Source organism: Stegodyphus dumicola, chromosome X2 (genome assembly GCF_044657685.1).
Source record: "Stegodyphus dumicola isolate Sdum_Otavi_A_Nest chromosome X2, ASM4465768v1".
NCBI classification, from domain to species: Eukaryota; Metazoa; Arthropoda; class Arachnida; order Araneae; family Eresidae; genus Stegodyphus; species Stegodyphus dumicola.
Window position 1 is genome coordinate 77,915,412 of NC_140781.1, and position 21,867 is coordinate 77,937,278.

Consider the following 21,867-nt stretch of genomic DNA (forward strand, 5'->3'; position numbering starts at 1 on the left):
GTTGAGTTAATTACATTACTGAAATACTGAGCGTTTTTTCATCATTAAGATGTATGGATCATTATACTAAATTCTACATGTAAATAGTAGCATTAATCTGTACATGTTCGTAAGGTGAAATAAATTGGATATTAAATGAAGTCTGATTTCAAGTCAAAAAGGTATTTTCAATTACATATTTAAACTATTACAGGTTAACATTTTCAAAATGTCTTACTTTTTAGACAAAGGATTATTCGTGCTGTTACAACTATTAGCAGCTGCTATTAAAGAGGTTTTCGTATGGAAATCAGTTCAAATTTTACAATACAAAAAGGAAATACAAAACAATCATGTAACTGGTCCTTAGGATGAAACACTGGATAACATTAGTAACTTTTGAGCACCGAAGCATGAATTTCTCTTCCTTTACACTTAACATATTGGAAATTAAGCCTTTTTCTACTAAAGATGAAAAACAGGTATATTACATGCACCCATAAGAAATAAAATAGTTTTGTTGGATCAAGTTAATTAACAATAAGTGATTTTTTACTACTTATTTATTTTGCTGTACTAGTTGACTAAAATTGAAACATTAATCCACCCAATGATGTGTCATATAATAAATACTGTTTTCAAATAATTAAAAAGAAATACCTACCAGCTGTAATGGTGTTTTCCCTAACATATATCACTGCTTTTATTTCCTATGAATATTTCAGATCTTTTAAAAGGTATGCAATTTCCTGCAAAAGCCTTTATTTCAAATGCGGCTATTATTTTGTTTTGTTTCTTTTCATAAAAAAAGCTGTATTACTTGAAACTCAGCCTTATACATGTGAAATACATTCACTAGAAATTGCTTTCTTATTTTATAAAACCCTTTTTTCAATCAATCAATGCTGAACAGTAGTTGAGAGGGTAAACTTCTTGTAATCTGTCTTGTGTTCCAGCATCCATAACAGATGTCTTTCTTTAGCAAGATAGTCTACGTTAGAGATTTGTTGTTTCAAATAACCTAATCCAATCAATAACAAACTTAATATCATATAACCACATAAAAAAGTATGCTAACATGAAAACAAATCTAAAGGCAAGAAAATACCTTCTTAATTTCTTGGCAAGTAATAAGACCCCAACCACGATTCCTTGTTCTTATACGTTTAACGGAAGCATACTGTCTCTTTTGAAATCTTCTGTTCTTGCATCGATCATCAGCATTACAAATACCTGAATGACATTCCATCAGTAATGACAGGTTTAAACATGAACTTTCTGGACCACATGGATTGTCTGTAGATGGATCACACAAACAAGGTGAGCTAGATGCTGTTACATCTAAAGGCACTATCTGAGCAGGAGGAACTGCTTTGTTCACCTAAAATAAAAAGATAAATACCCAGTTTAAAGCATGATGACCTTTAATTGAGCAACAGAACAACAATAACAGATACCTTCAATAAAATATTCAATACAAATTTTCACAAGGTAGTCAACTTACTACAACAAATCATAAGGTGAAAGGTTAAACCTTACACTCGGATATTCCATAAAACAATTTAAAAAATTCCAAGCAACCAGTAAACAATAGGGTACATGTTACAAACAACTTTTATATTTCAGGTTATATTTCCCATTTATTTTTACAACCTGTGTGGCAATATGGATTTTTACTTTCTCTTTCTGCTAACAGTTTCAGTTGTCATTATACTTCCTTTACGATGCATATTTTTAATATGTTCTTTCCATCCGCTTTATAAATATATAGAAGATGTTCTTACTTTTGTGTCTGTTCATAACATTACCCAAGATGGCCTAAATGCACAGAAAAAATTTCGAAATGAAGTGAAGGTAAAAGTTAGCAGCAGCTCTTAAGCCTCACATAAGTCAGCAAATTAATGCACAAAAATGAAACCTAAAGTTAAGCCATTACATGGAAAAACAGAATTACATGGAAATATTGAATTAAGTTCATATTAAGTTACTATGAAGGCACTTTAGAAATCGTGGATGAAAAATTGAAAAAGGCCAGTGGAGTCTGATCAAGCCGCCACCCAAGAAATTCGAAAGCAATAAAAAAAATGACATGAAGGTTTAAAAATAAATGCGCTATGATGGTTCTTACGAATTCCACGACTGAAGATACTTCGTTGAGTTTGTTAATCAGTAAAGGTATACGAATTCCATGACTGAAGATACTTCGTTGAGTATGTTAATCAGTAAAGGTAATGAAGTTTGACCAAAGGTAATGAGATTTGACAGTACAAGAAACTTTTGGCTCAAATTTCACAAAAATATTCGAAGATTCATCTGACAACCAACTTTACAAAATATGTTTACAGTTCTTCAATTCAATTGGTCAAATGATATGTCAGCTCATTTATAAAAATAGAAAAATTTATGCAATGAACTGAGCAGTGAACTTGAAAATAATGAAAAATAAGACTCTCAGAAATGGTGTTAATTTGCAAAATATTGGATACTCTTCCTCCCAAATATCATACTTTCAAATCGAGTTGGAAACTTGTCAGCGATGAAAAAAACTCTAGACAAATTAGCCATATAACTGTGCACCCACGAAAGAGAATTAAAGATACACTGCTGGCCATTAAAATTTCAACACCATGAAGGAAAGCAAATACAAAAAAGATATTTATTATACGTAAAACAGTACGGCATGAAGACAAAATGGTTAAATTTGTAAGCAGTTTGGGTGTTCACGGGGGTACGAAATTACCAGAACATGTTTAAATCAACAATTAAGAACTGCTATTTGAAAATACATAGAAGAACAGTTCTGCATAGTAAAAGCAATGCTGGTGGGGACGGCCTCTTCACAGTCATGATGAACACCTTAGTAACTGTAACTCACATTAACATAAATGTGATTGAGAATAATGAGTCAACTCTTCAACTTTATCATGAACATTGGGGTCACCAAGATAAAAGGCATGTAAAGGCAATTCTTGAGAAAGACTTGAATACGAAGCTTAAGTCTGATATGAAATTATATGAAGCCCATGTATGAGGTTGCATAATATATATATATAACCTGTGTACAAGCCCATTGTATAAAGTTCAGAAACAGAAAAGAGGTTACAAAAGCTGGAGAATTCTTCTTGACAGACATCTGTGTGTCAATTGATGAATGATTTACGATATATCAATACTTCACAATTGTAATCGATGCTTGCACCAACTTTTGATACTGCTTTTTCTTAAAGCACAAATCAGAAATAAAAGATATGCTTGAAAATGTCATAGCTCATGCTAAGAACTTAGGATATGAAGTTAAAGAAATCATCAGTGACAACGGTATTTGACGACCAAGCAGCTCCAAAGATCTTGAACAAGCATGACATCTCGCAGAGGCTCACAGCTCCACCAGAGCAGAATGGCAGTCACGACTGAGAGACTAGAACAGTTCTCAAAATGGACAGAACTCTCAATATTCAAATAAAGAAGTGGATATTCCAGCTTTCCTATGGGTAGATTTCATCAGGACTTCAATTTACATATTGAATAGGACGGGCAAGGTCTTCAGTCTTTATTTCATGGCTTTATGAATTATGAATGGGAAAGAAACCTAGTTTATTTTTAACACTCCTCCTTGCCAAAGTATGCCTAAAAATCTGATTGCCTAAAAAATTGAATGCCCAGAAAACTAAAGTGATTAAACACAACCTTCAAAATGAAGGTTTTTTTTTTTTTTTTTTTTTCAAAAAAAGGAATTTACAGAAACTTTTCATAACTGAACAATAAAAAAATATTAGTAACAGAAATTTACACTTAAGGACTTTCGGTCGACCTTGTCAGCCAGCACACCAGAGAATATTTCAAGGGCTCTTCCTGTCTTTCTGAATGCAAGGGATGTTTGGTCTCTTTAAGATGGTGGAAAAGATGTAACACTCCTCCAGTGAAATTCAGATGGCCTCTCAATACACTGACTCATATAAGTTGCACTAAAGGCAATATCAGGAAGGTAGCACTAAATGCAATATCAGGAAGAAGCCATAGGTAGCCTATTATACAAGCAAGGTATAATAGGCTACCTATGGCTTCCCTATATGGAATTTGGTCACTTTCTGCTTTTATATCTCTCCACTCTTCATCATCTACCTTTTGGTGTTTTACAATGGGTTCCAGGGATGTTGACGTTTCCCTGATTCTAATTTGAACTCTTCCAGAATTTCTTCTATGTAAGCTGTCTGATCTAATGTTAAGGTGCAATCAGTATGCTTCTGGATCCTAATACATAGTATTTCATTTGCTTCACCAAGGTCTCTCGCTTTGAATCTTTGCACAACCATATGCTTAAATGTAGATATTTCATCTAGGGTCCCAACAATTAACATGTCATTTATATAGATACAAAGATATACTACTTTGTTTGGATGGTAATAAGTGCATGAGCGTAACAGTCCACAATTCAAGAAAGTATCAAAACATTCATTCCATTGTCTTCCTGATCGCTTTAGCCATACAAGCTTTTTTTTTTTTTTTTCCAATGGCACACTAGATGCTTTTTACCTTGCTCTTGAGATCCTTCGGGTTGTACCATGTGTGTCTTCCTTGAGTAAGCCATTTAGATAGGCAGCAGTGATGTCAGTTTGATGAATTTCCATTTGTAACATGACAGCAAGGGCTAGAAGGATTCTTATAGATTTTATCTTTACAACAGGGAAGAAAATCTCTGAAAAATCTCTACCAGGGACTTGTGAGTAGTCTTTAGCTACTAATTGAGCTTTAAATTTGATTATTTCTCTTTCTACATTTTGTTTTTCTTTGAATAATACCCACTTGCATCCAACGGGTTTGATGGCAGCTGGCTTTAGAACCAATTTGCATGTCTGGTTTTCGTACAAATTAGACATTCTTCATGGCTTCTTTTCACATCTCTGCATTTGGTAATTCATTATTGCTGTTTCTGTAATGGGTGCATAGTTTTAGTTCTGTACTTATCTTGAGTTTTGAGGGGTTTTCTCTCCCATAACCTTACTAATAGCAACTTCTGATTTCACTTTTGTGTAGCACGGTAATTTTTTTCTCTTAAACAATTAGACGCAATTTTATGATTTGAGTTAAACAACGTATCTTCTCCACATTCTAAATTGAGGATAAAGCCTTGATATTCTTTGGGCATACCCATTAACATAAAAAGGGCAAGTTCTCTGTCTGCAAGTTTTTGCCTGCAAGACGTTAGCTTTCGATGAAGGTACATCAATCGACTTTCATAAGAAATGACGCTTTCTCCTGGTTTAAGGTTACATTAAAAAAGTCCTTTAAAAAGTTGTAGAGAATGCAAGAGTCTAAATTTAATATGAATATCTTTTAAAATATTCGACGCTCCTTTTGCTCTTTTAAAGTCAGCACTATCATCTAAGAACTGGTCTTCAACCACCAAGAATAGGAACATTAAGGCTTTCTCATTAATTTTCTCACATCATTCTTTAATTCAGCACCGTAACTTGGATCAATTGCTTCCCAAGAATTTTTGTAATTATCTCTGTCGAGTTTCTGAATCTTCATTTCTTCCATCGGGTCACTTTCAACATGTTAGGCTTAGCTTCACTGTCGCTGATTCTTTTTCTTTAGGAAAAATCAATATTTCTTCATTTCTGCCAAATAAACTTCTTTAAACAGGGTTGCCACTCAAACAGGAGAATGAAATTCCCTGACTTTTCCAGGTGTGTTTCAAGAAAATTCCAGTCTATCCGCGTAATGTACATTGGCTGTGCTAAGAGGTAAATTAATTATGGTATTACTCGTATTGTGTAGCAAATTCACTTAATTATTCAATAAATCCCAGAGGACATTTATTCTTAATTATTCTTGGTATACTATGTTTGATAATTTTGTTTAGTTTTCCACTTAAGAAACTTAATAAAATTTAAGATATATATATTGGATAACAAATGTATGTTTTATTTAATTATTACTCATGATCATCACCAGTTCAACATGAGGCTAATCCGGTCCTTATAAATCACAACGCAATGCTAAATAGTTAGGTTAGATTTTAGGTAAATTTAATTTGTGTGAGGTATGTTCTTAAAAGGCACCTTAACACTTGAAAACACAAATATAATTATAATAGTTGTTGTTTTCTCCACTGAAGATTGAGATTAGAATCTTCCCAATCTGGAATAAAATAAGGCTTTTTCTGCAGACATTCTGCAGCTAAACGAAAGAAAGAAATCTATTTTAATAAATTGAGGTATTTTATATTTATTTCGCAGCATACATAAGGAAAAAATATGCGCATTAAATTTCGTGATGGTATGTCATCATACTGCTATAATTAATTTCAGGATTATGCCAGAGAAAATTTCCTGAAATTTGGAAATATTATTTACTAATAATAAATAAATTTAGAGGGAAGAAGCAACATTAAATTATATGAATAACATAAAAATAATTTACACTAAAATTAAATAATTACTTAAAAATTGAATTAGAATAATCAACGATATTTTAGCGAATGTAGTTATATTACATGGCTAGCCTAGATGACTGATTACTATTTTTTTTATTTTACTGCAAAATGGCAAGGTATTTATTAAAAAGAAGGAAAAAAAGGTTTAAAAAGATTTTGCGGTAAAATTCTAGTATACGGTAAGATTTTGGCACGATTTTGAAAATTGTCGCCAAGACCAAAATGACCTGTTTACTGCGCATCAAGATGTCGCCAAATCCCATTATTATTCTAACCAAAGAACTTCTATGTAAAGAAGAAAAGTATCCATACAAGTAAAATGCTATTACGCGCTAGAATGCGGAGGGAAAATTTGCCAAGGGATTTGGCGACGGAACCTGGCGGCCAGAATTTCCCTCTCCGCGATGTGTACAGGAAATTGAGAAACACGTGTTAAGAAGAAACGATCTTTGACAAAAAGAAAACTACGAAAATCCGTTTTTAAATTATTGCGAAAAATCCAAGAAGAAACATTTTATCACAGGACGCTTCTTCTTGGATTTTTCGCAATAATTTTAAAAATGGATTTTCGTAGGTTTTTTTTTTCCCTGAAAATAACTAATCCATGAATTAATTTACTTGCGCCAAAAAATATTTTCTTTTCCTTTAGAGTTTAACCACTTGCGCTAAGACTAAACTTCACGGTTGCGGTGCCGTGCGCTACAATATAACAAGCCGTAAAGTGTCTCATTTACGCCGCTCCGCATCTGCGAGTGCAATCCAGAGCTGTAACTCGAGAAATAAACAATCTCGTTGTTAGGCGACGTGTGCACCACGTTATTTTCATTTTTGCGATAAATGCTTATCGACGTGGTGTTCACGTCGCTCGCGGTTTGAAACAAAGGCATCTTGACGTGCATGGCACGTCTTTTTAGTGCAAGTGGTTCAAGAAATTTTAAATGATATTCATTTTATGAACTCTTGATAACGTGACCTTTGAACTTCGACACCGGTTTCGAGCTTTGGCGACAGATATATCAGATATGCACAGCTGTTTTCCCTCTATGATGGAACGGAGCCACAGCCAAGTCTGTTGCAGAGAGGTTTTCCTTCTTTACAATACATATTCTTTGATTCCAACCTCCATGGTACCGTATACTAGGATTAAACCCATTTTGTTTTATACGAGAACAGGTACTTTCTTTAGTTCATGCACTGCACATGCGATTCTCGAGAATATTGGAAACCAAAAGTTGCGGGAAAGTTGCTTTGCCTTTCTAAAAGACAATCAAATTGGAGGTGCGAAAATTGGCTCTATGCCAGCTACCCGAATGACACTCACGTGATACATAATTCGCCAAAAAAATTACCTCTTCCGACGTCGGCGCAAAAATCGCTTTTTTTGGCGGGATTGTTGTATGAACTTCCCTGACTTTTCCAGATTTTGACAAAAATACTTAAATTTCCTGACTTTTTCCGGTTCTCCCGGTTTTCCAGGTAGCGTGGCAACCCTGTTTAAAGCATATCGTGCTGATAACATGATAGAAATTACTTAAATGGCAGATATATTTTGTAATATAGTAGAAAGAAATAATCAAACCACAACTACATGTTTATTAACTTGGCTAACTAAACTGTTGCCATTCAGCAAAAATCAGAAAAGAGGCTACACATGAATATTAAGAAACATGGAGTCTATAATTATAGCATTGCTTTGGCAGATACAACATCACAAAAATAAAATAAAGTTTATTTCTAAAAGAACAGACAAAGTCTCCAAACAGGAAGAAGTGGAGGATAAAGATCCTCCAGAAGTAAATGGAATTGTAAGTGAAATGCACTGCAGCTAACAATTCAAGAAACAGGAATGTGAAGACTAAATACCCAATAAAGTTTTTGTGAAGGATCCTGAAACTTTGGAAGAGGCATTAACTATCACAGATGCAGAAAAATGGAAGTTACCCATGGAAGAAGAGTTGGGAATTTAAAAGAATATGAAAGAATACACAGTTCCTAGGTCAAAAGAAAAGAAATTTGTGAAATGCAAGTGGGTCTTTAGAAGAAAATAAAGATGGACAAGTAAAAAGATCATTTAGTTGTTTGTGGCTACACCCAAGTCAAAAGAAATTACTACAGAACAACGTGCTTAACCCATTAAAAACAGCCACATGCATTAACCCATTAAAAACATAATGGCAGATGTCCATATTACCAGTTATGCAAACAAGAGCTGACCAAGATGTGTATCCAATACTAGCTGGCAATGTGTGGAGCTTTATTAGTGGAAGAAGAGACCGATGAAGCATACTTGATGGAAATGGTCATCTGAAGCTGTAAATCAAGTCGATTCTGAGAACACAAGCATGGCTGAAGATTGTACAGTTATTAATTTAACAGTAAAAAAATTAAAAGAAGACCCCACATGACCTTCTCTTAACAAAGGTAACAAAAATCGAAGAAATGTGTTTTTCAAATTTGAATATAAAATAGTTTCGTTTATCAGCAAATATCCTACCAAATAATTTGCATGTTTAATTTAAACTGATACATAATTTCAACATTAAACACTTTAAAAATCTCTTGACTCATTACTTTGAGAGGTTTATATTCCTCTGGTTCTTCACTCATGTTGTTTTCGCTGGCTCTGAGAAGCTGATATTCATCATATGCTTCAGATGCTTCTTTAAGACCTGGGAATAAAAGAATAAAAATACAACATTCAAAAGTTAGAAAGCAAAAATTAATGAAATAATATTTTTAGCCAAAATTTGTATGAGAACAAATCAATGAAAGCTTTTGTTACTGATGTTAAATACTGATGAATATTCACACTTTAAATCCAAATTTGAAAATCCTCCCTGCATTCATTAACGATCATTCAAATCCTTTACAATCCAAGTAGCATTAGGAGTATAAAATGTGATATTTTAATAGGTCCTATAAAAATTATTATATTAAATTGTGAAGCTATTGCAACAGAAATAGTCTAATTTCATGGAAAATAACTCTTTTGTATGAATAGACTTCCAACACCACATGCACTTTTAAAACAATATTATTTCTATTAAAGCAAGTCTCACATAGGTGGACTTAGAAGCCATTTTATGCAGCCCGTGAATACATTTTAGATACTATTGTTGTAAATATTGTGCGAAACGTTTGCCCATATGAAAGGTTATTAAAACAATAATTCAAACAGTAAGCTTCTCGCAGAAAAGCTCTGAATCATCGAGTTTGTTGCATTGCTTAAAAAGTTGAAAATAAGCATGCATAAATTTAGTAAAAAGAGGTTAGGTAGTTCTGTCGAGAAGCTGAACCAGAACATATTTTAAATTTAATATATGAATTTTCAGAACAAAAATAAATCAATCAATAAATAAAATCATTGACGAGCTGTATAATGATACATATATAACCGATTTACCATTTCTTTGTTGACTTTACTGGAAACTAAACTATTCTCAATAAAAAGCTGTAAGGAATGAATAAACTTATCACTAACATGCTTGTATTAAATCTTTCAAAGCTGAATTGCACTAATGGGAAACTGTATATTTTTTACATCTAAAATCCTGCCCTATAATCTCAAATGAAAAAAACTCAAATATGCAACAAAAACATTACTATTATGGCAAGAATTTGGAAAACATATTGACTTTTAATTATCTGCAGTGAAATTTAACATTAATTACAACTGATATGAACATGATTACTGCACAATACAAGTGAAGCTCGTTAACTTATAAGTGTGATACTAATTTTCCTGAAAGATTTCATTAACTTTTATTCATATTAGACAAAAGATAAATGCTCTTAGTTACGAATTTTTGCAATAAGAATAATCATGTGAAAAGTACATTTTAACGGTTTAAATGGCGCACAACCTCGAAAGGTTATTAGCGCCAGACGCATGTTTAGTGTACACAATTAAAACACATAAAACAATCAAGCACAATCACAAATTTAACACAATAGACATATAAAATCAAAAGAAGTAATAAAATGATGAATATTTAAATTAAGTTACTCATGATTTATATAAAAATATGAAATGTGAAGCAGTGACTCATGATTTATATAAAATACGAAATGTGTGTTTAAATTACATTAAATACAAAAATATTATCAAATTAGATGATAAAAACCTGTTTCTTTCAAATATTGTAATAAATTAGTATTGACCTCTTTCAAGATTATTCGGTCAAGAGGCAAGGTCAGAGTCTTTAAAATACTTTAAAACGAAGTGTGTTAAAATACATGCAGTCAACTAAAAAGTGATGCATTGTCAGAACATTCCCACAGAAAGAACAAACAGGTTCACTCTCAGCCTTCAAAAGGTAGCTGTGTGTGACACGGGAACGACTAATCCTTAGACCTGTTAACAAGACTTCCTCCCTCCGCTTTCGTATGTTTCATGTGTAAACAACAGAACAAAACATGGGAAATCCAAGCCACCTGTACTTTGATGCAGTAACCATTCAACAAATGCCACATGTTATGGATACTTTTCCATCTGCAATGTGCATATGCATTAAAGTTAGAAATACCGAAGGTAGAAAGGCCATGGTGTGCAGAATACCCCAGACAAAAAAATGCTGACATTGCTGCAATAACTGCATGTATATTTGGATTGATCATGGCTGTCAGACATTCTGCATTTTAACACTGAATGGCAGATTCCCATGCAAACGAGAAAATAATTAGTACTGTGGCACGTCTGGTAGGGTATCTTTCCTGATATAGTCTCACAACAGCTAATTCATTGCCATCAATTAAACCATACCTTAAGCGCACACTCACCAGCTAAGTATTCATAAAACATACATGTTCTTTACAGATTCATACAACCTCATCTATTCTAATACATGTTTGAAAAGCATAACAGATCACAGGAAACACAGCAACAGAGAGGGAATTAAGAGATGGAGAAAAAGCATTTTGAAACATAACAATAAATCTTTAAAAAAAGATATATTTAAATAAATTCATACTTTTCTTAAATTTAATTTTTAATGTATTCACTGCTGATGACCCTTCAAGAATCATTTCCTTGTGATGTTCAGCATAAGGAATTACACGTCCCCTGTGTAACCAATCATATTCACCAGTTCCAAAGTATAAAACAGGAAAATCTCCATCAAGATGTTTAATTTTCTGTACATTCTGTGGAATATTATCTGGATGCATTATTTTTCCTGGCCACCATCTAAAGAGGAAAGAAAAAAGAAATGTGAATTCTTGTAATGGACTTTTTGCGATACATATATAAAATTCTGTGATTACTACAACCCACACATGTACAACTATAACACATAATCTAATAAAAATAGTCTTATAGGGACTTTTACATGTTATATCAGTGTTACTCACTGTATGACACGCACTTTATGACATTTCAATTTTAAAGACCTAAATTACTCAGAACTCTAAAATTTAAGGATGACTAGAATACTTTAACACGTTGCCGATGGTGCAGATATTCATTGTTTTTTTTTTTTTTTTTTTTTTTTTTTTCCATGCAGCAGTGCTTCAATTAGCGGTCCATCTCATGGTCTGTTCATTTCGAGAATCTCCCTAGTGAAGTAATAATAACAAAAAAGAAAAAAACATTTTTTTAGATTTGTATGAAGGATCCGCGAGGAAGATGAGAAAGTTATCTAAAGAATGCTATAAATGCTTAGCAAGCCTAAAAGGTACTCAGTACGTCACGAATAGAGCAAAGAAAGTAACAACGCATTGCAATAATTGTAAGGGCAAACTAGCACTTTGCTTAGCCTGCTTTAAAAAATTGCATAGAAAAGTTAATAAATATACTTAATGATAAGTTAAATTTTAAGTTATTTGTTTTGTACTGAATGTTTGATTATAATGTTGAAATGTTGATCTATACTGTTGATTAATTAATAAAATTTTGCACTACGTATTATTTGATATACAAATGTGACCAATCGGTGAATCATGCCAGCCTGCAGAACCATCAAGCATGAACCACCGCTAACAGACAAACATGACCTACCAGTGGGTCAGGCTGGCGTCAATGTGTTAATACGGTTGCTGCAAAATCATTTAACTTATTATGATAACACTGTTCTCCAGCTGCTTTTTATTTAAAAATACTGACCACAAAATGCATCTGGAAATCAACACATAGTTATGAAATTGAATGCCACAGCTGTCTTCAAAAAGAGCACAAAAAGTATGATTATTGGAATATATAGCAAATCATAGGAGGGATACCTGCCTAAGGACAGAGATGTCTTTCTGGAAGACTTTCTAACAGCAACTGGCTTGTATTCTTGTCACACATGCAGAAAAACCACACACACACAAAAAAAAAAAATCAGCCTGCCCATTTGCCTAAGGTCGAATGCAGGTCGAAGTACCAGTATTAAATGGTCTTAGTTACATGGCCACTGGTTGGATGATTTAAAAAAAAAAACTATTCAAAAACATAACTAATTACTAAAATAACACATCAAAGGAAAAGCCACAGAATTATGTAAATCAAATTTTCTCAAGTCATCTTAAGCTGCGACTGTATAATCACACAGGTACAGTGATGTACCACTGTCAATTATCAAACTCCAAGGTAGGACGTTGTTGAACTGCAGGGTACAGGATTGTTTTTGCTGCAAAATATTGCAATATACGTGAGTCAATATATCAGAAGCATCCAAACACTGCCACAGTGTTGTAGATGGTGAAAACCACAACTTCTAGGTAAACTGATTGACAAATCATCAGACTAGATGGTGATTCAGCTTTCAGCAAATTCATTTAAAATTGGATATTGCACACACAACAAAGTATACACAAATCATTAAAATGCATCTGCATACACAGGTGACAAGCCAAATATCCAGCTGCTAGTATTCCTATAAGCCTACGTTGTACAGGCATGATATATAGCAAGACAGCAATGCAAGCTTGAATACAACTTACTCAAACATTGCTGTAAATTGATCTCATCATAGTATGCTTCAAATTACAATGCTGCTTAGAAGATGAACCCAGGGTTTTCACACAGCTCTACATTATCACAACACTGAAAGAATGTTGCAAACAAATATTATCTCTTAGCATTTACAGTCTGAATATGAATTACAGTTATAGTGGCAATGATGATGCAATTTTCTGCCATTTTTGGAACTTTTTAACAACTTCATCAACTGTTAGGGAAATGAGCTTCTAACTACCTACAATGGCAACAGCAGCTGAGGGTAGCTTCTAGAATATTGTATTCTAAAGGAAATTAAGTTATTGCAATTGCATACTTGCCAACACAAAACACTCAAAAATCAGAATAATTTTCCCAACAACAAAACCACTTTAAATGATAAAAATATATGCAAAAGAGAATATGCTTCTAATAATGATTTACTTTTGAATAGTAACTAATTAATATCTGAAAGTTCAGTTAGCAATTATTAAATGCAAATAGTACAAAAATACTTACACATAAAAAAAATATATTATTGTTTAGAATTAAACTTTGATATAAAAATCAATTTTTAATCAGTTTTCATACAAATGCTAAGGACAGTGGCAGATTTTGCTTTCACTATGAAAGAAACTCTTTGGTGTTGGCTTGCTTCTGCTAATAAAAGTTTTTCTACTGTGGCATTACTAATACTGGATTTAAATTTAGTCCTCGTTTTAGTAAAAACACTGAAAATCCTCTTGCACTCAGCATTACAATGCAGAATTACCAAAATGGCCAAAATTGTTCTAGACAGTTCAATTTAATTTAAAATTAAATCAGCACTTTTCAATTTTCCAATTAAACTCCACTGGGTGTATATTCTTGTTGCTTTTATAACTTTATTCAAGTTTATTTAACTAAGTATTTTATTAACATTCAATAGAGCTTTTTATCTTAATTCTAGAAGGATTTACTTCTTACTTAAAAGATGTAAGAAATGAGTTACAAGTATTGATAATTCTAGATAAAAATTTCTCTAAAGATAACCAGCACGTACAGACATGTTCCAAATTTTTCTATTTCAACTGTTTGAATTGTTTCAATTTTCCCTTCTTTTAGAAATCTTTTCAAGTGTAGATGACCACATGAACATTGAGTTTATCCACACTTATTGGCAAAGAAGCAGCCCCTTTTTCACATGCTAAATTTTAGAGGTGACAGATGCAGCTCATAACTTGCAAACATTTTATAACTAAGGAGCCTGCAACACCAGTCTTTGAGTCTACCATTACTGGTGCATTGTCAACACCAAGTGCTAAGCAATTATCTAGGTTGGTTGGTTTACTTTTATTGGCCCAAAATCTTAAGGATTATGATGCGCCAGACAAATGATGAATAAATTTCAAATGCACAAAAACTGAAATACATTAGTTGAGGTTCATATGAGCAGTGTTTTAACAGTAAACTAAAAATCACTCACTTGTATATTAACGATAAAACATAGTGAAACTAAAACGCACAAGGAGCATAATACTGTATTATATAAACTGTTATCATATCCTGTAATGCTGATGAAGGCATACACAGATGAATGTGAAAAATGCTCCAGTAACGGGTAGAGCACAAAAAAAAGGGGGGAATAATTCAAATCATATGGGAAAAAGGAAACATCTTAAAAATTTTATAAGGTTCTTATGAGGGTATCTTCCAATGAGTTCTATAAAACTAGTATTCACAGAGTTAAAATAATACACTCGTGATTAAATGCAGCACAACAGATTAAAATATGATTGACTGAAATAGGAACATTGCAAGTACAACAAATAGGCTTACTATCTCCTTTCAATAGATATTGATATGTCAATCTGTTGCAACCAATTCACATGCGTGTCAACAGTACATCCTCCTTTCGTTTCCCTCTCGACTCCCAGTACTCCAACTTGGGTTTTACCTGCCTTCACTTGTTCAGTGCCTGACATTCCCACTGCTTTCTACCTCGTCAAGATCTTTGATGTAATTCCATGTCTGTAATGGGAACACCATTTTTAAAAGTAACATCAACTGATTTTGCTGCGACATCTGCAAGTTCATTTGCTTTGATGTCAGCACTTGAAGGCAGCCAGGAGTACACAACAGAATAACCTGCATTCCTCAAATGAAGGTGTGCCTAATTCTAACACCAAGGGGTAGGTAGTATTTGCATTTATTGATTTAAGAGCACGCAGTCAAAGTATATGATGAACTTTCTCCTATCCTGCTTAGAAATAAAAGTTAAAAAATTCAAAATGGCAAGAGTTTCTGCGGTAAGAACAGAAGCAGTCTTATGAAGTCAACTACTCTTTATTTCTTTATCACAAACAATAGCTGCCCCAACATGATCATGATTCTTTGAGCCATCAGTAAAAATTGATCTACAGTTAGAATGTCTGCTTCTATGCTCTGAGAATATGTTTCTGAGAATATTTGTTAATGTTAATATAAAACATTAGTGTTGCTCTTCTTGTGTCTTCCAAAAATGTCAATTAGGGGAATATTCACTTCTTGCCAGGGAGCAACAACTGAAAGCATCAAAGCTTTTGGGATGCAGATCATTTAAAATGAATTCTTTGATCAGTGAGTGAATGTGAAGATAAAAAGGTGGGATACCAGAAGGGCATGCTTGGTGCAAACACAAGTTCTGGTCAGATATGAGTTGAACAGGATGTTCAGCTTGTAACATTACTATGAAATTCAAGGGAACACTGCTTGAGTCTGAATTCCAGAGATGGTTCAAAACAGATTACATATAAACTTTGGACTGGAGAAGTTCTGAAAGCTACAAAGCATGTCCGTAGATCTTGATGATGGACCGGATCCAATTTCAATATAACAGAAAATCATACTGATAAATAACTGACTCAATAGCTAAGTTTGGAACGAATTAAAGCTCTATAAATAGGGGAGCACAGAACAAAGTTCGGCTTCCCATGAAGTATTAGCTAGGACTTTTAGTGTGTTGAGAGCTTTAGCACGTTTTTTTCTTTAAGATATGCGGAAGTAATGTGCGCTTTCTATCTGCTTCTGACTCGACTCGAAGCAAGGAGCCATTAAGATGCAGCTCTGGTTCAAGGTGTAGCTATAAAATTTTAAACCACTGTTTCTGTGCAGTTATTGTGATTTGAGTTGATACTGATCTCAATGATTTTGTTGCAAATGCATAAGATATATCAGGTCTTAGCTGATTACAGAGAACAAGTCTTCTGGCTTCTGCAAATAGTATTTTTTGTGTAACTTTAATGTTTTGAATTTGTTTTTCTCTCTACCATTTCAGAAATGATCTTGAAAACAAGGGGTGTTCACCTTTACAATTTATACACAAGGAGACAGCAGAGCAGACTTCACTGCCATGCCCAACAATAGAACATCGAGCGCATGTGAGGCTACCACAAGAGGTTTTTCCATGTCCAAAATGCTGACACAATGGATTCAGTATGCATAGCCTGACTGAGCAATTTAGGTATCCAGCACCACACACCTTTTGATCTACCAACTCTTTAACGAACTCCTCTTCAGTTACTGACAGTAAATCTATTTCAGAGATTACTCTTCGGGATGAATTTAGGGTGTTATGTGGCTTTACTGTAACGTTTGCTTGTAATAATTTAGTTAATTTTAGGAGACTATTAGACTGCCTTCCAGACACAGTCTGTACCAAAAGGTCACCAGACCAAAGTCTCTTAATATTTTTCCGTTCTCCTACAGATAACAAAAGAAGTTTTTCTTCAGAGCTAGTTATAATTTAAAAGTGTGGGCAGACTTCATTTAATGCAGTGCTTTCTATATCATTTTTAATCTTTTGATTACAATCGAAGTATCAGGTGCATTGTTGGAACAGGAAGATATCACAGCAATCATATTTAAATGGACAAAGATTCGTGGGTCTGTCGCCACACCACACACCCCAACAAGGGGATTCCTACGCCAAAGCTAGCCGAACCTATATGCAAACTGAAGCCCAATGGTCGGCTCTCCCAAGAGCAGGTACACCCGAGAGCTTATCCCCAAGCCATTGATACAAGGACTAGTGACCAACCAACTGACAGCCATGAGGACGACAAGGTGACTCCCGTTTAGCTGAAGCAGAAGCCAAAGCAGCGTGTTAGGGACAGTACCTCGCCTCTTAACTACCAGGACATCTGCTTTCCAGTGACATGGGTCTAAACGCACAGCAAAAATGCATGGCTAGTTTTCTTGCTATTCGGAAACTAAAGACAAGGGCTGTTCCAATTGCTTATGATGAGCCCCAACCTCGGAAAAGGAAAACCACAAGGAAGAAGGAAACGAAAAATAAAAAAATTTACAGTTAATGGAGAGGAAAAGAGGATAGATCACTGGGACTCCAGGATTGCAACACCCATCTCATCAAGATGATCCCCTGGAGAGCTAGGGTACCTCGAGGCTGCCATACTCGCACTCACAAAAGTAACCCAATGAGGGATAACGATTATCTAGAGCATGGGTTCTCAACCAGTCGTACACAAAGGAAAAATTATTTTTAACTATTAAATCCAAAAATTATAACCCCAACATCCTGCTGATTGAGTTTTTCCTCTAACATGCATAAATTTATGTGATCTGAGTTATGTTCAAGAGTGGTAGTGGTACTAAAGGTTTTCAATTTTTGTTTAGATGGTACGCACTAGTCAAAAGGCTAAGAACCACTGATCTACAGGAATCACATTCTTTTAAAGTTTTAATAATTAGCTGTGCTGTATTTAAACCGGTGAAATCTTTTTCTAAAGTGGAGACAGAAAATAAACTACACTCAATTTCTGAAAACGTGACAGAAGTTTTGCCACAATATTATTGCTTATATCCACAGAGAGGCAGAACAGAGCTGTTGTAATGCAATCAATAACTGAAGATTTATTTTTCATATCCATTTCTTAAATACTTGTAGCCATTTTTGACCTTGCACTTGAGAATTTCTTAGTGATTCCATTACAGATACATTTTTCTAAATAAAGCCGCACCATGCTCTGATGCATTTGATGACAGGTTGTGCTCCAATAAAAAGGTACAGAACAGGCATTCTGCGTTAATAAGTTTTCAGTCCTTTGTTCAGAGAAAAATATAATTTTTCCTTTATTTTTTCAATAAAACTTCTTTTCTCCTTGCATTTTTCTGTACTGTAATGTTTTATTCTTTAACATAAAATTATATTTACTATCCTTTGATATTGGAGTGGCAACTCCATATTTGAATCTTATAACCATTGCTCAGCAACGTCAGAAATTGTTTAAAATTATTATTCTGAAAGTTTTACCAGCTAGTAGATGTCTGAAAAATTTAGAGAAAGAAACTGTAATAGTAAGCTGGAGTGTGAAGTTGTAACGAATAGAATTGTATTTAAATTATCTATATTTGTAAATTCAGAATAAATTTTTTTGTTTTACAAAGAAGCTGATCTGTTATTTCGATAAAAACTGCAAAATACATTACAGTACATATGTTTAAGAACATCAGCCTTTCCACCATGGAAAATTGAAATATCTCGATGACAAATGGGGCACTTTGCAAATGTATTACATTTCCTTGATGAATAATATAAAGAACGTCATCTGTGTAACATTTTTAAAAAGTGCATAAGTACTTTACTTTTTTGCATACTTAACTAAGACAGAAGATTGTAATTTCTTGAACTCCTTCTCCAAAGCACATGAAACTCACAACACTCAATGGTGAGACAAATAAACTAACAACATCGATCTGGTTTTGTACTTATTGGCTAATGTATCACAAATGGCCCGCAGTGGTATTTGATGCTTATTGGAGAACTGGAACATGTTTTCAGACACGAGTTCTCACTCGCACAGCATAAGCATGCCTTAATGTCTCACTGATGAAGCAACTTTGGTTTTCTTTTACAGATCTAAAGAAACACCATGTGCTTTCAGATGCCCAAAATCACTTTTTTTGGATGCAGATAATGAAGTGTTAAGCAAAGCTACACAAAAATTTTAAGAATAGCAGACTTAGTGGATCTGCGTTGTAAATCCAGTTGGCTAGAACACGATTGAAAATTGGGAGTCTCCCTGCTAAATTGATAGAGTTAGCAACTTCGCAATTGCTGTACGTTGGTATAATTGTTTCACACTTTAATATAAAACTAATATTGCATATTTTTAAAATAGCATACAAAGATTATAAATTTTAAAAATATACTACCTGTATTTTCCTGTCTTTCCCCAGATAATTGCTCCATAAGTTAAATGCTTCCTCTTTGTGCAATCTTCACAAAAAAAATCTCCCTCAGATATTTCAACATTTATGCAGGACTTATGATATGCATTTGGACAAGTCTCACAACAAACCAGTTCTCCACCTGTATTACATGAAAAATAATAAACAAACATTTACTATAAAATTATTACACACATTTACTACAAAACTGATCAATTTTTATCTTCAAGACGAAAGCTGCAAAACGCCATTTAATATACATACAGTTGCGTTTTTTTAGTTTTCTCAATATATAACAGATGGCAGCACTAGTATTCAAATTTTAAAAGAATTTTTTAAAAAAATTTCTTATGCGATATAAATTGTGTGGACAACTTGAACGAATGTTTTTAAACTTAGGTGTATTTTTTACAGATAAAAATTATTCTTGGTATTAGTATATATTAATTAAAAATATTTGAAATTAAAAGGTGTTATCCCAGCATGCATGTAGCAAATGCTGCTACTATATGATAGCACCATTTAAATATTTTTACGAGAATTTGTCCCATTGCGATTTTGATATCTTCGATTTAATTTTCTTCTTAGATTTAGTTTATGGTTATTTCTAAGTACAACATTCTTTAGTTTTATAACATTATAGCAAGAAAGAAGCTTAATATGTCAGAAGCTATAGAACTTTCTGAAACCATTTAAATGTTTTTCCAAGAATTTGTTCCATTGCGATTTTGATACTTTCGGTTTAATTTTCTGTTTATATTTACTTTATGGTTATTTCTAAATATACCATTTTTCAATTTTGTAACATTATTGCAAGAAAGAAGTTTAGTATGTTAGAATCTTTAGAACTTTTTGAAACTCTTCCTTCAAGTGCAGAATCTAGAGTTTTAGATTCGCATGATACTGAACAGGAATATATTCCTGGTGTACATGAAATTCATCAGTGCGAGGAAAGAGTGATCCTGAAAATTTTCCTAAAGCTTCAGATTCTGAAAACTCAGATTTTACTGCTCCAGGACCTTCGAAACCAATAATTCCCATATGGAATAAGAGAGATATGAGCTCAAGCTCATAAATATTTAGTGAAAGAACCGACCCATTAGATGAACTACTGTCTTTGGAGGAATTTTTGCCCATAAATATACTTCTAAATATATTGACCTGTAATTTTACAGAAATCCTGGTTTTCCAAACAAACCTTTACGCAACCCAAAAAGTACTAACTTTTTAAATTTTTGCCACTCTTAAATTTTGGATCCCTAGATTTGAAAAAAAATTTTCATCCCTCAATTTTGTTGCTCAGTGTTTCTTTAAAATTCAAAAAATTGTGTCTTATCTAAATTCTGCAGTCCGGTGCTGCCATACGAGCTCTGACACCTGTTCTGGTTTTATGTAAAAAACAAATCAGTTAACATTAATTCAAATAGCACTAAATGTAATCATTTCGCCTATGAATATCATAACAAAATAAAACATATTTTTAGCAAATGGAAAGAAATGTTTATTAAATTTTTCCTCATCAACATCTTAGCGCAATTAAATTAAATCTGCAATCAATTGTGTTATACCAACAAAAAAAGGTTACCATATTTTATGTTATTAAATTACTAACACGCAAAAAAGACGTTTTTTGGGTATCGCTGCACGAGTCATTACTCAAGTTATGTGTTTGTATACATGCGGTGATAAAAGCAAAATATAATAAATAATAATTCCCCAGGTTTGCGTCAGGGATATAAAATATCAGTAGATGTAAAATCAACGATTTCTTTACACAAAATGTTTCAGTTTGAGATGTATGCGAAGTAGATACAGAGTCAAATTATTGATCACACTAATTTATGCTAAATTAACGTTTCTTCTGTAACAAGGTATTTATTTAGGGTCGAAGAATTAATTCACAATTAAAAATTAAGAATCGGGACTCTCCACATTTTTTTATTATGGGGGAAAAAAATCAAATACGCATGCTTAAGCCTATCAAAAAAAATTGTTGCTGGTTTTGAGGTCCGAATTTTAGATCATTTTGGATATTGGACGGCCGGATCTCAGACTTCGGTATAGCTGAATTTAACACGTACAATATCATATCTCAATCATAAAAATCTAGTTAAAATTTATATATATATATATAAATTAAAATTTTATATTTATACAATTCAGGAAAAAGCTTCTTAAACAAATGACTCACATAATCTGCAGTATTTGGGCCAATAACTGTGTTAATGAAAAACTGTGTAAACAAACACTTTGCCCAAATAACACTAACCTATCTAATCTAACACTAACTTATCTGATATTAAAATCATGGGACCTTCAGATAAAG

The 21,867-nt window shown here is 33.3% G+C and overlaps 1 protein-coding gene across 2 annotated transcripts in view; it reads right to left on the minus strand.

Annotated features, from left to right (window-relative positions):
* LOC118184476 (histone-lysine N-methyltransferase NSD3-like) overlaps positions 1 to 21,867 on the minus strand; it is a 339,671-nt gene that overhangs the window by 166,817 nt on the left and 150,987 nt on the right. For both annotated transcript variants that reach the window (XM_085809719.1, XM_085809718.1), the window contains exons 9-12: positions 19,527 to 19,683; positions 11,389 to 11,603; positions 8,990 to 9,087; positions 1,088 to 1,360 (exon numbers count right to left, since the gene is read on the minus strand). In XM_085809719.1, the coding sequence (XP_085665845.1) occupies positions 1,088 to 1,360; positions 8,990 to 9,087; positions 11,389 to 11,603; positions 19,527 to 19,683 (743 nt within the window). The remainder of the gene's footprint in view (positions 1 to 1,087; positions 1,361 to 8,989; positions 9,088 to 11,388; positions 11,604 to 19,526; positions 19,684 to 21,867) is intronic.